General features: G+C 39.9%; 1 protein-coding gene across 27 annotated transcripts in view; it reads right to left on the reverse strand.

Annotated features, from left to right (window-relative positions):
* Positions 1–23462, reverse strand: part of LOC122884791 (regulating synaptic membrane exocytosis protein 1-like) — a 108485-nt gene that overhangs the window by 72323 nt on the left and 12700 nt on the right. For 25 of the 27 annotated variants that reach the window (XM_044215154.1, XM_044215148.1, XM_044215156.1 and 22 more), the window contains 2 exons: positions 4928–5138; positions 2061–2072 (listed from right to left, as the gene is read on the reverse strand). In XM_044215154.1, the coding sequence (XP_044071089.1) occupies positions 2061–2072; positions 4928–5138 (223 nt within the window). The remainder of the gene's footprint in view (positions 1–2060; positions 2073–4927; positions 5139–23462) is intronic. The other 2 variants (XM_044215158.1, XM_044215149.1) reach the window with 1 other exon arrangement.

A 23462-nucleotide genomic window follows, 5' to 3' on the forward strand; every position in this document is an offset into this window, starting at 1 on the left:
GAAGTCTTCTTTACAGCAATGGACCAATACACCAAACACTTATGTGTCAAAAATCCCAAGACTCCAGGTAGTCGCTGTGCCTGGCCAAAAAAGTGTCTGACACATAACCTAACATAAACTACAACATGTCTTTTTACACTTTGGTTTTTGTACAGCTTAAACAAATGAGATATAACATTAATTAACGTTAATTAGTGAGCTTTAGTGGTGCTGGTAGGTGGATTGTGTTACATTTGGAGAGGGCCAGGCTAGCTGTTCCCTGTTTACAGTCTTTGTGCTAAGCTAAGCTAACCTGATGCTGACTGTAGCTTCATATTGACCGGACAGATATGAGAGTGGTATCAATCTTCTCATCTAACTCTCGGCAAGAAAGTGAACAAGCATATGTTATCAGTTGATAACAAATACATTTAGCAAACTTCTGTTTAGCAAAACTGAACTAATTAGAATTAGCTACTGTATATATTTAAATCTAAAGCTATAATTCAAGGGGCACCTCAGCTAAATTACAAATTAGAGTTTTTGGTCTTTGAAGGATGGAAATCAGCTTTCCCAACCTCACTATGTAGGCTACATTAAAAATGTCCACATGTTCTTTGAATTATCCTGAGTAGCAGGACACATTTCTGAAACGCGTGTAATGTAATTTGAGCACCACAAACAAATTTCTATTAAACTCTATTCTGTTGGAGTTGAGGCACAAATCAGCATTATTGGACTCACAACCACCGTGGAATATGGGTGAAAGATTGTGAGTGCAATGGTCATGGATGAATGAAAAAAAAAAGTTACATCAGCTATCAATACCTCTACAATACTACTCTCAATACTGGTGTTTCTTTTTTAAATTTTGATTTTGTTTAATCACCTAACATGTACTTCAAAAAGATGGTTTTGAAAGGTGGCTCTTTGGCTCCACCCATTCAGAATTTCGCTCAGCCAATAAGATTAGTTTTCTCTCCAGAGCAGCTGTGACAAATGTTAGTGAAACTCTCAGGTACGAATTAGTATTCAGGAGGCAGATTGGAATTTTCAACTCGTTCTCATTGCCAGGTCATCAAATACCGACATTTTGTCACGCCCCTTGGCGTCTCACACAGACGCACAACGTACCCTTTATCGTCTGCATGAGACGCACCGGGCTTTTAAATAACGCCAATGTAAAACCATCCGCGGCAATATTAGAGGCTCAGAGGAACTGCTGTCCATTCACTCCAATATTAACCTGACCGCAGTGCTATAAGACGCTGTGAGCATCACAGTCTTCAATGATGGCTATTTTAACATAGATAAAAACAGTACAATTATACACCAAATGCATTATTTACATTTTAAAGTGTTTTAGAATAATTAAATGATTAAAACTTCCGTCGATGTCTCAAGAGTGTTGCATGAAAAGGGTGAATACTGTTGTATCCATTTTTTCCCCCAAATACTCTTTGATTTTTTATTTGTTTTCCAGTCCAGAAAAGCGTAAGTGACCCTAGATCATTTTTGAACCACAATGGTGCTTGCAAGTGGGCTCTAAATAGCCCGTTTTTCTTTGGGCCCTCTGCTGTCTACTCAGTGCTTAGATTGAATACAAAACCTAAAATTGTCCAGAGTGTATCGGCTGATTCTATGTGATCTACCTCTGAGGTCCAGGTTGTTTCCCTGCATGTAGTGCATGCTGGGTGAGGCTACAGGACTATTAGTAGGTATGGAAAAACAATGGATGAATAGATTGTTTTTATCTATTTGCGAGATGATGTAGTTTAGTCCCGGAGATCACTGTACAAGGTGGCGATTAAAGTATCGTATTAAATGATAACACATGCCGTGTAACATTTTCAATCATTAATAGCATTAAGGCTACTACTACTACTTCTACTGCCACTAGTGATACAACTTGTACCAGTTGTAATAATAACAGACACATGGACAGACAGAAAGACTGATAGGTACTTACAAACATACATACATACATACTGTCTGAACCCTGAACCCATTAAGATGGATTGTCTTAAAGGTTGCAGGCAGAGTTATGTACTCCAGAAAAGAAAAAAAACCACAGCACTCACCACTTTGTCCTCCTGCAGCCCAGTCAGCCATTCATGTATAATGAAAAGAAAGACAGAGAGAATGTGAGCAAAGATGACATCTGAAAGCATGGCAATGATCCTACAGCCCAACCAGTAACACACTGTAATACACAGATATTTCAGTTTCCAATAATGTTACAGTTACTGAACAGAAAAAACTATGCTACCACTCTTAAATATCAGATTTAAGTTGAAATGTTCCAACAAGTCCTTATAGCTAAACAACAAAATAGGTTGTATGTCAGTATATGACTTGACACCTCCATGTTTAAAGTCTGGTTAAGTTTAGGCAACTAAAAATACTTGCTTACGGTTCATGGTTAAAAGAAACATAACTGTTGGTAGAGGTCTCGGGTGTCAACGTCACACGCTTTGTACTCCGAAGACTTTTTGTTCTGGTATAACAACAGCAGGCTATAACAACTTCGTACCACGTCCACCTTTTCTACTGAGAGAGGAGAGGTCGCAAGAGGTCGCTTGGCAGAAAAACATGGATGAGGTCATTTTACAGAATGGTTCTGCATTTTGGGAAATCTTTCTTTCTTTCAAAGAGTTAAATGAGAAGATTGGCACGGCTCTCAAGTCTGGGTTTTAAGTAAGGAGCTTGAGCGGGGTGGTGATTAGCCTAGCTTAGTGAGAGACTGGAAGCACGGGGAACCAGCTAGCCTGTTCCTTTAAGCTAAGCTAGGCTACTCGGCTCCTAGCTCCAGCTCCACACTTAATGCGTAGACACGAGAATGGTATCAATTTTCTTGTTAAACTTTCGGAAAGAAAGTGAATGTGTGTATTTCATGAAATGTCTGCGGTTTTTTAAGTGCTTGGTCAAACAACCAATGCTGTTATTTTTCTGGCTGTATTATTTTCCTTTAATAATTTCTCATCATTAGTTATTACAATTTCCCTATCCCTATCACTGCTCTACACAAAACTGAGTTTTAAGAGTAAGTAATATAATGATGTACTGCTACCATTACGCAATAACCAAAGTAAAATACAAAAAAAAAATAAGTAACAAGTTTAACAGCAGTACCTTGCATGTGAAGGTTTTGTTCAAAATGTGTGTGTGTGTGTACATGTGCAAAATCCACCTTTCAAAGAGCTTCTCCCACTGAATGCAGCTGCCTCCCACCCAACACACCACCCAGGACCCCACAGCTGAACTCTCCCCATGTCAGCCAGCAACTAATTAGGATGTACTTTTGAGTGCGTGTGTGTTTGTGCGTGTGTGAGGTCATTAAATGCCACACTGGCTGGTGTAGGGGAGGGAAAGGCGTGGGAGAGGGGACGTCACCTATTTCAGAGGAAGACTCGTCTCCCGATGCCAACACACACTCACATACGCCCTGCTGTGTGTGTATAGGGCACCTCCGGACCCCTGGGAGACCGAGACAGAGTGGGAGACCACCCCCTTTGTCCACAGCTCAGTCTAATGCCCAATTAACCTTTACCAGCTCCTGGGTCACATACACATACACATAGATTTAGGCACACATAAATACACAGTACACATTTATTTAGTAGAGAACGACCAACATCCAGCAACACCGAAAAGATCAACACGCATCCAGAGCACACTACAAACTTGCATACACACACAAAAAGACACACATATGTGCCACGGCTCATCACCTCCACCAAAGTTCCAACACCTGAGGCCCTGGTATAGCATGACTGGACATACAGTAGAACACCAGCATGTGCTATAAGTGTATTTGTGCTTACCGCAAGTCTAAGTGCAGATTTGGATTCCATGAACTTGTGCTGTTTTTTTGTTTGAGGTACAAGACTGCTGGAAACAGGACTCAACACGTAACATTTCCCTTAGGACCAATTCATACAACAGTGGGTTCAGACCACTTGACATAACTAACAAAACTTTAAAATCATTTTCAAACCTGAATAAATGGCATTGTATGGAGCCCCAAAACCACCAAAAGTAAAAGATTATCAGACGAGTAAAACATATAACTGAATATTTCAATAAATAGTCATGTTAGTTAAATAATTAAAATGGAGTGTAAAAAGAAAAGCTTTATACTTTTCCTTTAACCTCCAATCAGTTGACAAAAAAATTTATAAAATGCGGGTAATTTGAGGAAAATAGGAAATGTGGCTTGCAGGAAATAGGGAATGATTAAATGTGTGCTGCAAGCAAAAAAAAAACAAGCTAAAAAATACAATGAGCGAGTGAAAGATAAATTGAAGATTAAAATAAACGTAAAATTTCAACGTATTTTATAATTGGTGGTAACGGAAATTTTTTTTAAAACTTCTCGCATTTTTTACCAACTGATTAGAGAATAAAGGAAAACCATAAAGCTTTATATTTCTTCTAACACTCCATTTAAATTATTTAATAGACAATATCATTTATTAATGTATTCAGATATATTTTTGACTCATCTGATAATCTTTTACTGCCTTTTGTCAGTTTTGGGGCTCGCTACACTTTTCCCCTTGGTGGGACGAGTCACTACAAACCAAATCTACGATAAAACACTTCTATCCTGATGGGAGTGGTCTCTTCCATGATGACAGTGCCCTCATCCACAGGGCTACTGAATGGTTTGATGAGTATGAAAATAATGTCAATCATGTGCTATAGCATTCACAGTCATCACATCTCAACACAGTGAAATACCGATGGAAGATTTTGGAGCGATGTGTTGGACAAAAATAGAATTTTGTAGTATTATTAATAAAGCCATATGATAATGTTATAATAATTTGTGGTTTTCACAGGATATGTAGCCTATGAATCAGAGTAGGCCTAAACGGCCGTCAGATGTTGCCTAATTACAATGACGCACTGTGGTCCATTGTCACACCCCCTACCTCTCTCTTACCGTGTTGGATCGCAGGAAGACTCGCCCCCCACAGCGGGCGCAGAACTTGGTCTGGCAGTACGAGCACAGGTTCCCGCAGCCATCTGCGAACTTGGTCTTGTGGCAGATGCCGCAGGTTGGCGCGTCGTCCCGGTGAACGGCCGAGCCCGCCGCCACTGTGGCCTGCCGGATCACCGTCTCCCTGTAGCTGGACAGCTGCTGCTGGATACCTCTGGAAGAAATAAAACAGGATGGAAACAAGAACGCTTTGGCATCTTTGAAAGTTGATAGTTTTCCGAATTAGTATGTAAAGACAAAAAAATGCAGTGTGGAAATACATAAACAAGATTTATGTAATGCCAAACGCATAATACAGACAGAAGAAGTAGTCAAGGTACAGATGTGCAGCTCTGGGGAGCCAATTTGATCAAATTAGGCTACTGCCTTTCTGAAAAACTGCCACATGTCCATACTTGCGTGTAGGACAGTGGTGTATCCTAACGAGTTGACGAGTTGAGTATCGTGGGTTGACACATGCGACCATTGTATGAGCTTACATAGAAAGTAATGGGTGTTTTGTAATGTGTTTTGGTGTGTGTTGTCCATAAGAGTCTATAGACATGCTAGTGTCTATGTGAGGCTGTAATTAAGCATAGCCATGATTTGAGCTAAATGCTAATGTCCCTATGCTATATGCTCACTTATGACAATGTTAAAATATTGATATTTGACAGGTAATGTTACAATGGACGCAATCTTATTTTAAGGTGTTAGCATGCTAACACGATCTACTGTAGTTAGTATCAAACGTCAAGTACAGCTGAGGCTGATAGAAATGTTGAAAATTAGATAAAAAAAGTTAGTGCTTTTCTGCTCCAGCATGAGTTCGTCTCTTGTAAAGAAATGGGATGAACAATCACGACTCAATGCTGCTCTTTTGATCCAATTAGTTTCAGCATTCCATAGTAATTCCATAAACTGTGATTGACTGCAAATCACACAAGTTAAAGGGTGATAAAATACAATAAAGACTAAAAAAGAATGGTAAGATTTTTTTATTGGATAAATAATAAGTAAATAAAGGGGAGGAGAAGTGGACTGAAACCAGAGAGCGAAGGAGACAATCGTAGCAGTAAGTCCAGTCGATATCACTGTTCTCTCTACTGTTTGTGTGTTTTGGTGCAATCAACTTTTTTTTTGTGTCTGCTGTTGTTTCAGGCTGCTTTGCCGACTCAAGAAACTCTTCGAATCGATATGAGAAAGAGAGGGGAAGAGTATTGGTTTTATCTAAGGCACTACAGTATGTTGATTAATTGGATTTCACACTGTGGAGATAGAGGAGAGAACAAATAGAGGGGAAACAGACCAAAGAGGAGAAGAGCTGATGTGCTGAGGACCACAGGAGGGGAGGAGAAACTGTATATACATATTTATTTTATGTAGTCTGGCTAGTTATCCTAATTTTCATCTGAGCAGGCAGATCAGTTAATATCAAGGTTTGAAGATGGCAGGGGAGGGAACAAAATCACATCCCATACATAACATTTTCTGTACATGTATACATATATGTGCATTAAAAAACCAACTGCCAATATTGCAATAAGAAAAGACAAGACGGCAAGAAGAACAATAAAATTAAAGAGTAAAGAAGATGAAGGAGAGCAGAGTAAATGAGAGGAGAGGATGGGAGAGCAGATCAGAGATAAAAGAGGAGAGGAGAGAAGAGAAAGAAAGAATACATATAGGAGAGGAGAGGAAATGACAATAGAGGGGACAGGGGAAGAGAGAGGAAAGGAGGGGAGAGGAGGAAAAGAAATGAGAGGAGAGGAGAGAGGGAAAGAGTAAATGGGAGGAAAAAAGAAGTGACCCTTACTCACTTCATGACCTAGCTTTAAAAAAGGAGCAACACATAGAAAGGAGTCCCCTCAGGTCCTGAGACACCAACACTGAGGAGCCTCAGGGCATCAAATTGACACAAAAAATCTAAATTATACACAGTCACAAAGTGAACTACCTGACCTACTGGACTGAAATTACCAAAATTGCTATTTGGCCCTTAAACACAACTATACACTAGCCCGATATCTCACTGCTATACCTGATAAAAAGCTGAGGAAAACATTGACAATGTACGGACTCAGCCTGGCCATTGAAACACCCAAGCCAGACTGTCTAGAAATCCTCAAGCCCACAAATGAGGGTAAACTTCCTTACATCTTGGGAGAAAGCAGCAAAACAGTTCTCTTGGCTACAAAATATGCATGTACTCACCACACCTCCTTCATACTACTTGTTCAATAATTTTGTGTTAATGTATATATGTTCTACAGTTTAAAGTATGTGTTATCTTGTGATTATCTATTTTGTTTCCTTATAAAATACAATCATTTAATAATTTAAATAATAATTTAGCTTTGGCAATAACATTAACATTCACGCTAATAAAGAGTGCACCTGAGAGGAGTAGAGTGGCGGAAAGAAAAAGAGGAAGAAGAAATTAAAAGAGAGGGGAAAGCAAATGAGTAGAGAAGGGAGAAAAGAAGAGGAGAAGAAATGACAGGAGAGGAGAGGGAAGAGGGTAGAGATGAGGAGAGGAAATGTGAAAAGAGGTGAGGAGAGGAAAGAAGAGGAGAAAGTGAACAAGTAGAGAGGAGGAGAGAAATAGAGGAGAAGAAATGAGAAGAGAGGTCAGGAAATAAGCAGATTGGAGAGGGGAGGGGAGGAGAGAAGAGGAGAGGAAGTAGAGGGGAGGACAATAAAATGAGAAGAAATGATTTTAAAAAAGGGGTGGAAAGAAGAGGTGAAAGGGAAAGAGTTGAAGGAAGCTGAGAAGAGGAGAGGAAAAAGTAAGTGGGGGGGTTGGATAAAAAGGAGAGGAGAGACGAAGAGAAGGAGAAAAGAGGCAAGGAGAAAGTTCACAAATAGAAGAGAGGAGAGAAAAATAGGAGAAGAAATTAGAAGAGGGGAGGATAGAAGAAAAGGAGAAGAAATGATGAGAGAGGAGAGGAGAAGTGAAAGAATGAGAGGAGAAGAGAAAAGGGTTTTATTAGTGGCTGTACCTGAGAGATGGCAATTGTTTCATTGTGGCACATGAAATTCTACATATTATGTCAGAAAGTTCAAATGCTCCTTTAACATGTTTGCACTTTCCCCAAATGTAATAGAAAAACTTTTAGAAGAGTATCAATTTAGACACAGACAAGACATACAAACAACAAAACTACTCCTGACTTTTCCAAATGTTAAGATGACTTAGCTGAGTTTAAAATGAGCTCTGACGTCCTCACATTCAGTCACCGCTCAGTCATTCAATCTGCTCAAAACAGTAAAGAGCATTCAACCTGATGTGATATCTAAAGCATTTCATAGTATTTGCTGTGGCTGCAGTACAGTACTTACAGACTGGCAGTCAGTGATGCAACCTCCTCCCCCATCCGCTCAGCCGTTAAAAACTACAAATCCCAGCAGTGGAGGCCAGAGAAAAGGAAGTCCAACATCCAGTCGTTCGATAGAGAAACCAACATTGTGTGTAACAGGACAAGCTAAATACACCCCGAAAAGAACCCTTCAGAGACTCCAAGGACCCAGTGGGTGAAACACACACTGCTCCTGGAAATGTTAACACCTGCCCACACCTCACCCCACCTCTTCTCTTGTAATCGCTGCACAAAAAACAACATACACACATTTGAACACAAACTAACACACAGTCATGCAAACCCACAGAAAGTGCACACACACGCACTTCCTGGGAGCAAAGGTCACAGAGAGGTCACCCGCTGCTGCAGCGCCGCAGGATTTACTTCCTGATCCATGGCTCTCACCGTGTCTGTCCCAACCCCTGGCTCTGTTCACAGCCTAATAGTTAGACCAATATACAGTATGGGCTTGATATATAGAGCCAGTGTGATTGATTATATGTTTATTGTAGAACTGATCAATACCGCATTGGTTGTTCTTGGGGAGCCTTTAAACTGAACTGAATCTGGTGATTTTGGTTTTGATTCAACATGAATATGAGGGGTTATGTTTTGTTTTTTATTATGACTATTGGGGTCTTATTTGTTATTTCAGAGGCACTACTGTTGATGATAGGTGGCTTTAATCCAAAATAGCTTTTATTGGTATTAGGTTTAATAAATCCATATTGGCTGGATATAACTACACAACTACAATACTAAATGCATAGAGGGGCTCAATGCAGTCCCTCACCCTCACCACATCTCATTTTCCTCCATCCTAATTGTCATTCTCTTAGGTTCACTGAGTTTTTAGATTACTTCCCATTCTGATGTCCGTTGCCTCTTTCTGTGGTTTTTCTATTCTGTTTTTCTATTTCTATTACTTCATGGCACAATTCAACCTTTTTTCCCAAGCTTGTCTTAATGTATGTTCAGTCTATTTGCAAATCCTAAGTGAAAGTAGAAAAGCACAGATGTTTACTATGATAAAACTCCAAAAAAGAATGAAACATGTATATGTGTGAGCAGGTCTTTTAATTTACTATGTCAATGTAATGACATAACATACTGCAGAGAGTCTGAGAAAAGGATGATGGGTGAAAAATAATTTAAAAATGTAAAAAAAAAAAAAGAAGATTAGTGGAAGTGAGAGGAAAAGAAAGATGGAGAGGGGAACTGAGATATCACTGAAACTTATTACAGAGTGTATATTGTAATACAACATTATCTGGAAATGCACTGTGTTGGCCAATCAAATATTTGCAGGCACAGATAACGTAGCTTCTAGCATGTATCTTAGCATTGTATTTATTTACGGTTTACCGCGCAACCATCTGTAAAACATTTCCAGAGTTGTAAAATCCTCAAAGGAATACAAAAGAGTGTGTGTTGTCTTGGTGTTTGATAAGCCGTCAAACTGTACTTTCTTGGTTCATCTTCTCACCACAACCCAGCGTCAACATGCCAACACCATGCATTGTTTTGTTATACAACTATAATGGCCTTAGTATTCAATTCAATTCAATTTTATTTATATAGCGCCAATTCATAACAGAAGTTAACTCATTGTACTTTTCCTATAGAGCAGGTCTAGACCGTACTCTTTAAAATATTATTTACAGAGACCCAACAATTCCCACCATGAGCAAGCATTTGGCGACAGTGGCAAGGAAAAAACTTCCTTTAAGAGGCAGAAACCTTGGACAGAACCAGACTCAATGGTGGGCGGCCATCCGCCGCGTTAGTATGGACTCTACTATAACATGCAAAGAAACTAACTCATTCACACTCACAGCAAGGGAGCAATTTGGGTTCAGTATTTTGCCCAAGGACACTTCAACATGTGGGCTGGGGGAAGCCGGGATCAAACCACCGATCTTCCGATTAGAGGACAACCCGCTCTACCCCTAAGCCACAGCCACAGGTTGTCCTTGTAATTCCTAAACCTAGGCAAGCCCAAACTGAGTGACCTCAAACAAAACCCAGTATTCAAATAATGACTGAGTATTCAATTATAACCCTGTTCTGCACAAACAAATAGACCAGCCACCAATAAAGGCCAGGTAAAAGACATTGAGGGGTGGTGGAATTATGGCTCACATGATAAATTCAGTACTACTACCATTAATATAACAACAGAGTAAAGTCATACTCACCAACCTTTGTTAAGCTACCATCGATGAAAATTTCACATTAAAAGCCTACCAGGAGAGGGAGGGATTGAGCCCTTTGAGCCTCTGGAAGGCTTTTAATGTGAAATATACACTCCCTGGCCACTTTATTGGGTACACCTATCCAATGTAAAGCAGTCCAATATAACAAATTTGCCACAAAGTCTGTTTATTGACTTTACTATTATTTATTTTAGTCTATTTATGAAGCTTATAATGTTGTGTTTTTGTTGACATTGTCAAAGAGGTGATAATTTAACTGTATGCTTATTACTAAGGTCATAGTGGTGGTGTTGTACTGGACTGAATTATACTGACCTGTGTTTCTGTGTTGTGTTTTTATTCTTCCCCCCTCATGTTTGTAAATGATGCGGGCAAAACATTAGAACACATGATAACCTAATATTACTGAACATACTAAACTGAGTACCAGAGCCAACAGTCTACTGTGGATACATGTATCATTTGGTGTCCATGTTCTCCTCAGTCAACAGAAACCAGGTAGGTAACGGACAATCTAACACAAATGTGATTTGGTGTGTGTGTGTGTGTTGCAATGAATGTGGCAAAGTAGGACATACTGTAGAAGCAAACAATGAGAACAGGAGGAGGAAATATATCAAGTACATCTCCGCAAATCAGTCAACCACAACAAGCCATCAAATTCTCTCTTGCAGGTGAGAAAAAAAAATCTTTATCACATCAAATAACAGTGCCGGGAAATGTATGGGGGGGGGCAGATCATTATGAGAACCAGACAGGGAGGAGGATAGAGCGAAGGGAGGGGAAAGAGAGGCAGAAAGAAAGGGAGCGAAAGAGATCAGAGAGAAATGTACAGTGTGATGGACAAACAGATAGCGAGCTCATTAAGAAAATGCAGGAAAATATCCATATTCAAATGTAGTAAGAGACAAGGTTAAAGCAAAGTGAGAATAAAGGCTTCACTTTTCTATGCAAACACACAAACTCAAAACACACTCTCTCCACTTTTCCATCAAAACTTTAAATGCTTTTACTCTTGAACAACATAAAAACAAACCCTTTGTGTGTGTGTGTGTGTGTGTGTGTGTGTGTGTGTGTGTGTGTGTGTGTGTGTGTGTGTGTGTGCATATATACATATTTGAAACAAATGGTCCATGATTCACAGCAGGAAACAGTATTAACATAAAGCGCTTCATAATTAAGCTGTGCAGCACTAACAAGCTCTGCACTCTGACTCCACACACAAAGAGGAACCTAAGCTTTGTCCATGAGAATGTAAATTTAATTGGATTACTTACACAAGATACACACTGCAAAAAAAAGGACCCCTCATTTAGCCTGGTACTGAGAGGTCATTCACATCATTTTGTTCTTAATGAAAATGGAAAAATGAGTGGGATAATTTCAGTTATTTCCAAACTAATTCCACCCGTTTCTAGGATTTTATTGAATAAAGTGGTCATTGTTTTTACAAAAGTACAATGATCTGTCTATTGCTAACTTTTTAGTGGAAAAATAAGTTCTTTAAACTCACAATGAGATTAAATTATTTGCCAAGAGAGAAAATTTGGCAGCGCAGAGGTAAACTGTAGAGAAACTTTAAATGGATATTTTTCTAATTTAATTTGCAAAATAGCCATCTTAACAAGCCACTTACTATACTGTGTAGTCTTTAAATGTTATGTTTCTTAAAGGCGGTGAACAAACCTGTCAGTGGAGTCAGAAACTGACCTCACAAATACTGGCAACTGAAAATTCCTGGAACAAATTACAATATTACACCTCATTGCAAGATATGCTCATTTCACTGAAAGGTTAAGGCTGGTGTTATTCTATATTTTTATTACTGTCAACAAATTCCATGAAAAAACCAAAACCATTAAAAACATTACTCACACAGGAGGAAATAGTGCATTTGTTGGGGACTATTTTTAGCTGTGGATTAATACAAATTGAGTCAAAATAAACTACAGTGTGTGTGTGTTTGTGTTTTTAATCAGGCAATACTAAGAAGGTTTGAGGATAGGAAGAACAAAGAAGACGAAGGAAAGTGGTAAGGACGGATGGAGGGTAGAGGAGTAGAGGGGGAGGAGAGGCAGGGAGGAGCTTCTGGACTAACTTTATAGCACTGTGACAGATGCTACAATGCACCGTAACTCAAAGCTGGACAGCACATGGACCTTTTCCTGGCAAGGACACACACACATACCCACCCATCTTTCTTGCTGGGATATCCCTTGTTGGCATTTTATCCCCTAAAGATTTTAACTTTTTGAAATGTTGGATGTGCCGTGCAGCCAGAAGTACAGTCTACATTTTGAAAGATATCGGATTTAATCCTAAATGAAAATGTCACTATAAAGCAACGGAATGCAACAGCAGTCCTAGTGTTTGTAGTACATAAATTCTTCTTTCTATTTCACTGATGATCACAGTTTGATGGAGGTTTGGAAAAGGTGTTTATATAGGACACTGACCTTTTTACCTGGCCACCTGAACACCCTGTGGGTGTGTGTATGTGTGTGTGTGTGTGGTGTTGTAGGAACTAAAGTTAGTTCCTTTTTCTAATTGGTAACAAATCCCATGAAAAGACCAAAACCAACAATCTAAGTATTGTCTGTGTAGTCAAATATATCTTATTCCTCTGTGCCAGAGAGCTCCATTAAAACCATTAACAACACATCAATGAGCCACAGCTTTGCACTGGGTGACATGTACCTTTATTACCATGAACACACACACTGTAGGTTGTTTTGTGTTCACACACACACACACACACACACACACACTCTCACACACCAGGGCCAAATTAATCTACCATTGGGCCCCAGGGCAAAAATGAGCTGTGGTCCTCTAAGTCCCCATCAGGTCAGCTGGCATGCACTACTATAACCACTAATTCATTTTAAGAATATGCACCAGTGCAATATCCACTGAAAAAGATAAATATATTAAAATAAGACAAGATGATGGGAGCAACCTTAAGTCGAGTGAAACTGGGGCCTTTGGGGCCCCTGAGGGGTACTAGCACACCAAATGTGTATTAATCCACGGCTGAAAACAGTCCCTAACCAATTTTGTTTGCTAATAACTACAGTTTCCAGGACATTTTTTATTTATTGCTTTTTTAATGAAACTAAACATTTGTGACCCATTTTAAAATATTAACATTTTCATTAGGAGCCAACGGGCTTGGGGCTGAGTGCCACAGACAAGGCATGGGATTTTATAAAATACTGAGAGATGGACAACACATTGATGGTTGTGGTTTTCATGGGATTTGTAAGAAAAATACAAAACACCCCCACAGCCCCACTTTTACTTAAAAATGTTGAAATGTGCATACATTCAACTAACCAAAACTTAGCAAATATCCATGTTTTAATGAAGATATTCTCAAGTCTGGACCAAAAATCATTGTGTGCCCATTCATTCTCACCTCTTGCTAATAACCTCCCAGTTATTTCTTCAGTTTCCACAATTGCTTCCCAAAATGGTTTTGGACCGCTCTCTCCCAGAGCCTGAATCCTCAATCAAAGCTTAAAGTTTCAGTTAAACAACTCCAAAAAGTTAAAGACCCCATGCTTGACATACAGTAAATGTCTCCAAAAATAAGGCAGATAAAATAGCTGAATCCTTCAGTCTTTGAGCGGCATTACTGCAGCTAAGCCAAACGTTGGCACGGCCTTCTCCAGTCTGGGGCTTTCATAAAGCAGGGTGGCATCAGGTTGGGATTGGGAGCCAGCTTCAACGCTTTTCCTGTAGTGACTCAGGCCTCTATGGCCGAGTATGAGTCACTCCTCCAGTTCCTGGATCGATATTCAAAAAGCAGGCAGACATGAATCAAATAACAATGAGTCAGTGTCAGAGAAAATCACCTCGCAGCCATTTAGAAATTAAGCACTCTAACTCTCTCATTCTCATTTGCTCTTCAACATTTATTTTTAAAGTAACTTTGGTCCTTTGTTACTTATTTCTGTTGTGAGATGTTTAAGTGAAGACCTTCAAAAGTCAAAGTTTCATTCTTTCCAACTATTTCTAAAACCTGTCTCCCTCTCAGCATTCTCTTCCCTCCCCACAACTCTCTCTCCCTGCTGCCTTTCATCTACTGTAGTCCACACACACACATACACACACATACACTCTTACTGTGGAGGAGTCATCTGCAAGATTGATTGGAACTCATTCTGTCTTATAATAGACAAGTATTAAAAAGTTTCCTCCCCCTCATGCTATTTGTGAAATTGTATGGAAGGTAAAATGCATGCCAGAATTGGAAATGGGTTTCCGGTTTATATCTGTGTGTGTGTGTGTGTGTGTATGTGTGTGGGTATGACTTAAGTTACTTTCGGAGACACATTTCAGACTCAAGACCAGTTAATTGGGGACATGGCTTTTGTCCCCAATTGGACAATCCGTCCCCAATTAACTGGTCTTGAGTCTGAAATGTGTCCTCAACGGTAACTGAAGTCATGTTGTAAAAAGCTGATTTTTGGGTTAAGGTTAGGGTTAGGGTAAGTCTCCAGTAAATGGATGTAACTCTATGTAATGTCCCCAAAAATGACATAAGTAAGTGTGTGTGTATGTGTGTGTGAAAATTTGTTTACATGCAAAGGAAATCCACCTACACTCACTTTAACACATTATTATTTTCAGAAAAGAGTTTATCACCTTTATAAGCTGATAGAAATCTGGGGATTATGAAATTGGTCATATATATTGTGTTGCATCAAACTGACTCATATGAAAAGGCGGTCGTTTAAGGCACCACTGGTGAGAAAAAAATGCTTTAATTCTGCCAAAATGAAACTTAGTTGAAATCGAAACACATTTGGTATTTATTTTGAGTTATTAACATCATGATACCGTGCGCTATATTTTCATAAAATATGCACAGCAAGCATGGTGGTGCATGGTGTGTAATAAACACTGAAATGGTTAGTATTTAACAGAGATGTGGGTTTTGAAGAATTTTTTTCTACACTGCAATTTACAAAACCCAGGTTTTTAACAAAGCAATTAAATTTCAGTTCAATTTTATTCATATTGCAGCAGTTCATAACAGAAGTTATCTCACTGGATAATTGTGAATTGTGTCAATTGTGAAAAATGACTTCCGGATGGGAGCCGAAACGTCTTGATTCTGAAAACAGTGTCCAGATGACTACGACTGAAACGACTGATAGAGCACTCCTGGACGAATGAGGGGCTACACCGTCTCACCTACGTTACCGTATTCCCTGTCATCAAACTGGCCTCCGTTGGTCTCGGAGGCTGTGTTTAGTCCTGGTCCAGCGTAGGTACCAGATATGTACACCAGCCGTGTTCAGTGGGAGGCTGCTGAGCCCGGTTCCATTGCCCGCTTGGCCGGCTCCACTTCTGGTGCCCATTCCGCCGTCACTCCACACCAGCATTCCCCGCTGGGTCCCCCCAACCCCAGGCCTGAAAACCTCCTCCTCCTCCTCCCAGCGGTCCAAAGCTCCTGTGCTAGCGGTGTAAACAACACACTCCCCTGGCGCTCCGAGCTCCCAGTCCAGGCAGAGTCTGCCCAGGTCAGTAGGTAGAACTTGTAAATGTTAATGAACATAGTCACTGAACAAGGAAGTGATGTCCTAATTGAAGACCCACTTTGATGAGAGGACTGACAGATTTCATTTTCATTTTGAACCCAAAAGAGCGTGGTGCAATAGACCGTGGGCACTGTTTCACTTATTGCATTTGAATATTGTCCACTGTACAGCAGGTTAAGTCTTTGAAAATGAAATGTCAAGTGCAGTTTTTATTTTCATTTTCAAATTGTTAGAAAATTGCATTTTAATTTTGATTGTGACTTAAATAGTGCTTGCACAAATGGAAAACTAGGATGCATTGCGAAGCTGCTGGAGCCATATTGTTTTTGTTCTCATTCTTCTTTTTCACAGCTAAAAGTGTTTGTGCAGCAAAAACCGTAAGACCAAACGTCACCACAATGGGCAAGTGGGTTGCAAATTCCACCCACTACTCAGGCACATGACACAAAAACGGCTTGGCTTTGAGTCAAAATTATTTCATCATTTTAAAGGGGCAATACGTAAGAAGTGGAGGTGGAGACTACTCTCCACCTGTCGAATTCATACTCCAAATCATTAGGGGGCAGCATGTCACATACTCGGTCATAACTGCTGCAAGCTGTCATTAGCTAGTTAGCTCAGTTAGCCATGCAGCTAACTTAGTTACAGTGCTACTAGCTGACTGAGCACCAGAACCGGTGTCGGGTGAGCAGGCAACGGACCGGGATCAACAGCCTCCAAGTGAACAGAGCCAGACCAGGACCGAACACAGCCTCCGAGAGTGATGGAGGCCAGTTTGATGACAGGAAATACAGTACCGAGGTGATTTACAGTGACTCCGACCACGCTTCCGGGGATGACGAAGACACAGTTCAGGTGGGGTCAGGAGAGCCGTCAAGCTGAGAGGAGCGAGCGGGAGGTCGGGCATCAGAGAGGCAGCGGCAGCCTGTAGACCCAGAAAATGTTTCACTTCTAACGCGGTGGATTAAGGATTTATTTCGACCACACCAGAGTTGGAGATTGTTGGAACAGTTCAAAGACTTAACCAAGACGGTTTTGGTGAGTTTCATTTTGTTTCTGTCAAGTCTGAATGAAGTGTATGTTATGATGTAATAGTTCGGTGAAAGCGACAAACAAGCGACAAAATTCAGAAGGTGTATTAGACTAATAAGAGCTTGTGCAATGTAGCGAACTCGCCCCTTGCACACATCTCCCAGCTGGAACTACCTGAGCTATACTATCGGAATATCGCCTTTCAAGGCACAAGTGGTATTAGCAACACATTCCAGGCCGGAACGAGGCCAGGGCTAGCAACACAATAGACGTCTTTGACATGACATCAGCACTGTTACTTCTCCACATAATATTTATATATTAAATATATCTGGCTCTTTAGAGCAGGCTGAGCAGATAGTATAGTGCAATTTTAGGGCCTTTTCACTGAAAACAGCTGCCTGCTGTGGCAGAAAAATGACTGATTAATTGATAGAGCCGTGAAAGTGAACCAAATAGTAAAGTTGCAGCTACAAAACACAGTGGGTTCATAACCTCTGTGGGCTTCACATAAAAGTAGTCATGTAATCCACTGTTAATATAAAAATATTGATTATAGCTACTTTAAATGATCACAAACTAACTGCCACACGGTTCCACCTGCCACCTGGAGTCTTCGGTTACCCTGAGGATCTGGGGCCCTGATGCAGCTCTTCACTTTGCCCGGTTGGTAATCAGCCTTCAAGATTCAACACTTATTTCAAACTGCCATTTCATAGTCGATAGGAATTTGGTTTGGTGAGCTCACACACACACAAAAAAGAACCCCATCTCACATACAGTGGCCACCTTAGGATATACAAGTAAATTAAGTAATAAATAATAATAATAAATAATTAAAACAAGCATTCGCATTGGGGATGCTATCAGTACCACAACCAGCTATGATGTATACCAATGTATACATACATGGTTCTGGTGGTGGCATTTAGGTTGGTTGATGGGATAAAACACTCATAATGAGCGTGCACTTGACTACCAGGAGGGAGACGCCCACATGATTTGGCTAATTCAGACTGCTGAAGCCTCATATTACATTAATTTAGAACTCTGGACAGAATTTTTGCTTAAAATAAGGACTGGATTTTGTCCCATCTTTCACAGTGTAGTCGCACCAAGAAAGGATCACTTCACTGCCAGTATGGACAGGAGGAATGATCACAGCAACCAATAACTCTCTAATATGGCATGGCTTGGAAAATATCAGAACCTCTCCTTTAAGTTGGCTATGGCGGCAGAATTTAGCATGGGCAGTATTTTGTCCTTGGTGTTTATTCTGCTTAAAATAGAAAGCTACATTTTTTCATAATAAATATGATCTGATATGATTTTTCTCTACAATATGATTAGCCTTTTTCTGTGCTTACCTCTCTTATTAGTGCATATACTGTATGTGCTCTGCTGTGGCCTGGCTGCTCACCATATGGCAGCAGGGACATGGAGAATCTCTTGCTCTCTAGTTTTCTCTATCTGTGCCAAGCTCTGTTGTTCCTCCTACGTCTCTTCCCCTCCCTCACTTCCGTCAGAGAACTCACCATGCTGAGCTGCTCGGCTGTAATCCCACCTCCCCCACGCCTTCCATCCATCCTTCTACGCTCCCATCCTTGTCTTATATCACACTCTCTTCCAGTTTTTGATAGTATTTACAACTTATTGGAGAAGAGAGACGAGTAATATTAATATTGTCTGCCATCAGCAATTGCTCTAATTTGTCTCCAGCAATGTAGTCTTTTTTTTAAAGCATTGGGATTGAAAGTTTTGGTTATAAAATATACTAAAGAAGAACAGATTAGGGTTTCGGGAAATCCCAACAGAGAAGAAAAGTGATGATTCATGTCAAAAGTGACAGTTGTGATTTAACAGACAGCAGTATGAGTGTATGTGATGCTTCTTACTATAGCTCACAAAACCAGCTCTCTCCTGTACTTTCCTCTTTCCTCCTCTACTCTTCTCACCTCCCCCTTCCTCCTTTTTCTCTGGATATACTTCCCCGACTGCCTTTCTAACCACTCACTCCTTATCCTCTCTCTTTCTCTCTCTTTCTCACTCTCTTTCTAACTCTCTCTCTTGTGCTTCCCATATTCTTTTAAATGGTGCTCATCTTTCTATCAGGAAAAGTGTCTAACTATAATTTATTGTGATTCTCAAAATTAACGTCATTACTGTCCTGTTTCTGTCTCTCCAGCAGTAACTTACAACACCGTAAAATATGGAGCAATTGAGAATAAATTCTACAATAGTGAAAGCCCAAAGAAGCATTTTTAAATCAAACTATTTTTTGTTCAGAGGGTAAGGTCTGGTTGCCAGAATCACAAGGCACGAGCTAAGAAACAGAACTAACTGCACATTTGTGGCTGTTGCACTGTATATTGAAGAGACATCTTGTGACAAGTAAAAAGGTTCACTCCTTTGTTCCACCAGTAATGCTGCTTATGATCCAGGTTCACCCAAAGGGTAAACAAAACCAGTCTGAATTAGTGTTAATTGTGTCAGCTATTTTTAGATTTAGTCTTGAGATCAAAAGTCCATGTTGGTTTTAGTCATATTTAGTCAACCTCACCCTTTTTATATTTTTTTAGTCAATTTTTAGTCGACTAAAACGTTTTAGTCTTGTCAAAGAAAACCATGAACATTTTAGTTTAGTTTTAGTCGACAAAAACACATTTTAGTCATAAAAAGATTAGTTGACAAAAATGGTGTGAACATTTCATGTAGCAATTATATTGTGCATGCAATATCCCATTGTTGTGGGATGCTAATAATACATAACATTACACCACTGCCTTTTGTGATTTAGTTGGCTTAAGTAATATGAATTTAAAACTTTTTTAAAGTAACCTTTTTCTCTCCTCAGCATTATATTTGAAGTGGGTCCAAATGTCAGCCCGTTTTTTTCCAAGCAGGTCCCGCTGTTGCCATCATGTACTTTTCCCATCCCTCACGTTGGCTGAGTTCCTACAGCCGTAGGGTGAAGCTAGCTCCAGGCTTTAGCACTGTTGGCATTGCACTGCTGGTGTGTACAGTCATCGGGAAGATGATTCGGGCATGCAGGAAGATGTGCAGCCATCCAAGGACAAGAAGGAGATTTGGATTAAGTGATTGTTTGAAAATAAAATAAAGAAAGATTTCATTATAGTTTTTATTTTTAAATTCCATTTTAGTCACCTATTTTTTTCATCAACAATATTGTATGGAGATAGAGTCACAGTTTAATGAAGTCAGTTTAATCTCGTCAATGTCTTGTTTTCGTCATGTAAAAAAAAGTTGTTGATGAATATATTTTGTCACAGTTTTCATTAACAAAATTAACTGATATTCAGCCCAATGTACTTAAAGTTCCCCTCCAGACACGTTTTCAAGTATGTAAAAATACTCTGCTATGATTAACATTTTGTTTAACATGGTTATCCCACATAAAAAGTAAAAATGCTCAAAGCACATCTACTCTTTCTCCCTCATTGAGAAATTCTAGATCTATGAATGCCCCACCCACCACCGCTGCGTGTTAGGTTGACTGGTGCTGAGAGAGCATAGATGTGGGTGAGAGACATACATCCATGGTGAGATAGTGGTGCACGTCAAGATGGCGTTAGAAGAGTTAGAGGAAATATCGGAGAGATTCATTTGTGAGCCTCAGTCGGACCCAGATGAGGAGTCTGTTGTGCACCAAAATAAGCAACTAGCAGACGTATCAGAATTTGTTTGTTAGCTTGTTAGCTTGTAACTAGCAGTGGCTGACACAGTATTACTGGCTGTGAAACATACAATAACATCAGTTGACCAGCTCAAATATTTGATTTTTTTTCCCACATTCAAACAGTATTTTGAATTTTGAATAAAAGTGAAGCAGTGTAACCTGTGTGGTCAGACTGAACACAAAGTCATTTCAACAAAAAAGTCCAGAGGCTTTATGATTTCACTTCATAAATACACAGAGACAAGGGGAAAAGGAGAAAACTGGAGGGAAAAAAACAGAAAGAACTGGAGTTCCGGATAAGTTTTCAGATCAGTCAGTGACTGAGTTGTCACACAAACACACAGTCAGTCTGCAACAACACTCCAGTGTTTCAAATTTGGCAAGGCAATTATTTTTTTTTGCCTTCAGTCTGAACACACATAGATTTGGAAACATAATTTAGTTTGGTATTTTGTAAAGAATCACACTTCCCACAGCAAAGATCCAGTATAAGCACATCAGAACATGATCGGGTCATCTGCAAGTGTCAGTGAGCAAGACATTTTAAGACCTAACAGACCGACAGTAACAGTATGGAAAATCTTCAAAGACTCTTGGCAAGGCATTTAGTAAAGTGTATCATGTATCCCATATGAGCTGATTTACTTTTTATATGAACACATCTCATGTATTTATTTTTTATGATGATCACTTCAATTTGTCAGTGCTCTCTAATGGGCAAACTTCATAATGGCGACATTGTACTTAAGACATATGTTTGGTATTTCTCTACTGCAATTCCCTGTTATTTCCTAGTTTCATAGTATTCATAGTTCATATCAGACCTTCTCAAGGCAGAACATAGTGCTTTTCTCCTAGAGTATTATTTATGTTTGCCCTACAGTATGAGGCTCACCATCACCGGTTCATAGTTTACCACAAGCTCAGTGCTTGTAATCCCCTTATAATTGATCCCAATGCACTTCAGGTAAATGTTAATGAGCACACCATGTGCTCCTGCATGCATGATGCCTTCTAAATCCTTACAAACACTGCTTCAAATAAAGTATAATATAAATTGACGTGCTGACAGCTGCGGCAGCTGTTAGCTATTGTCTCATTTCCGGTCACCAGTGTTTGTGTTTTACTAGTAGCATATTTTTGCTGCTCTAGCTCATCACAGTTAATTTTGTTTGATTCTTCATTATAGTGACTAACTATCTGCTATACATTTAAACGTACACTAGTTCTGCTCAAGCACTCATAGCTCTCTCCTTTTTTAACGACTTTCTCGCTAATCCCACAGTTACGCTATTCATTTTTGCTAGCTACTGTTCTTTGGCTTAACAGCTAGCAATGGCTTCTCTCTCTCCCTCTCACTCTCCTGCTCTCTCTTGCTCAGTGTGTCAAATGTTTAGCTATTCCTCTGCCTCCTTTAGTGATAATGGTACATGTAATAAATGTAGTTTATTTGTAGCATTGGAGGCGGGTCTTAGTGAATTGGAAACGCAGTTCCGCACCATGGGAACTCAATCATTAGCTGCTGTAGTTAGCCAGCCCCCAGTAGCCGGTGCGGACCGACCAGAGGTAGCTCCTGTTAGCCGTCTTATTGGCAGCTCCATTTTGAGAAACGTGAAGTAAAGTAATTATTGTAGGGGATTTCAATATTCATGTGGACGTTGAAAATGATAGCCTTAGTACTGCGTTTATCTCATTATTAGATTCGAGTGGCTTTTGTCAGAGTGTACATGAACCCAACTCACACTTTAACCACACCCTCGACCTTGTTCTGGTATATGGCATTGAAATTGAACATTTAATAGTCTTTCCACAGAATCCTTCTTTATCGGACCATTATTTAATAACTTTTGTACTGCTATTGCTGGACTACACTACAAAAATTCTTACTCTAGATGTCTATCTTATATTGCTGTAGCTAAATTTAAGGAAGCACTTCCATCTGCATTTAATTCAATGTTATGTCTCCAACAGAGGACTCCTACGCAAATCGCAGCCCCTCCCAAATTGACCATCCAGTTGATAGTGCTGCTGGATCACTGCGAACGTCACTCGATTCTATCGCTCCTCTAACAAAGAAGATAATAAAACAAAGAAGGTTAGCTCCATGGTATAACCGCCAAACCAGCAAATTAAAGCCTCTCTCCTTCAGTCGCTTTCAGCAGGTATTTCTGCCTCCAGAGCTGCAGAGACTGGATCTGTGGTTGTGGGCCACCTGCTGCCCCCGTGTTCCTGCTCGACAACTGCTACTGCAGTTGTTGTTATTGGCTCTGTTACTAATACTGACATTATTTTAGCTGTCATTCCTATTATTATCAATTTATTAACATTAACACTACAATTACATTTCTACTGTTTTAAAAATTCTACATTCTACATCTATTCTGCATTGTTGAAATATAATGATGCCTTGATCTTAATACAATTAAAGACTTTTCAGGACTTTTACAGGACCTGTGGATACCCAGCATGTCACCTGGGATGTGGGAGGCTGGGGTGAAGTAGGGGTGGCTGGAAACATGTACTGTGTTACCACTTGTTGTCAATGAGCCGACAACAACAGACCCCCGGCCATTTCATCGATTATTGGCTCACCAGCTCTGTGGTGGCTGAGTGGATGTTCAAGAGCACAGCAGCTGCGGAAAG

This window comes from Siniperca chuatsi, linkage group LG11 (genome assembly GCF_020085105.1).
Source record: "Siniperca chuatsi isolate FFG_IHB_CAS linkage group LG11, ASM2008510v1, whole genome shotgun sequence".
NCBI classification, from domain to species: Eukaryota; Metazoa; Chordata; class Actinopteri; order Centrarchiformes; family Sinipercidae; genus Siniperca; species Siniperca chuatsi.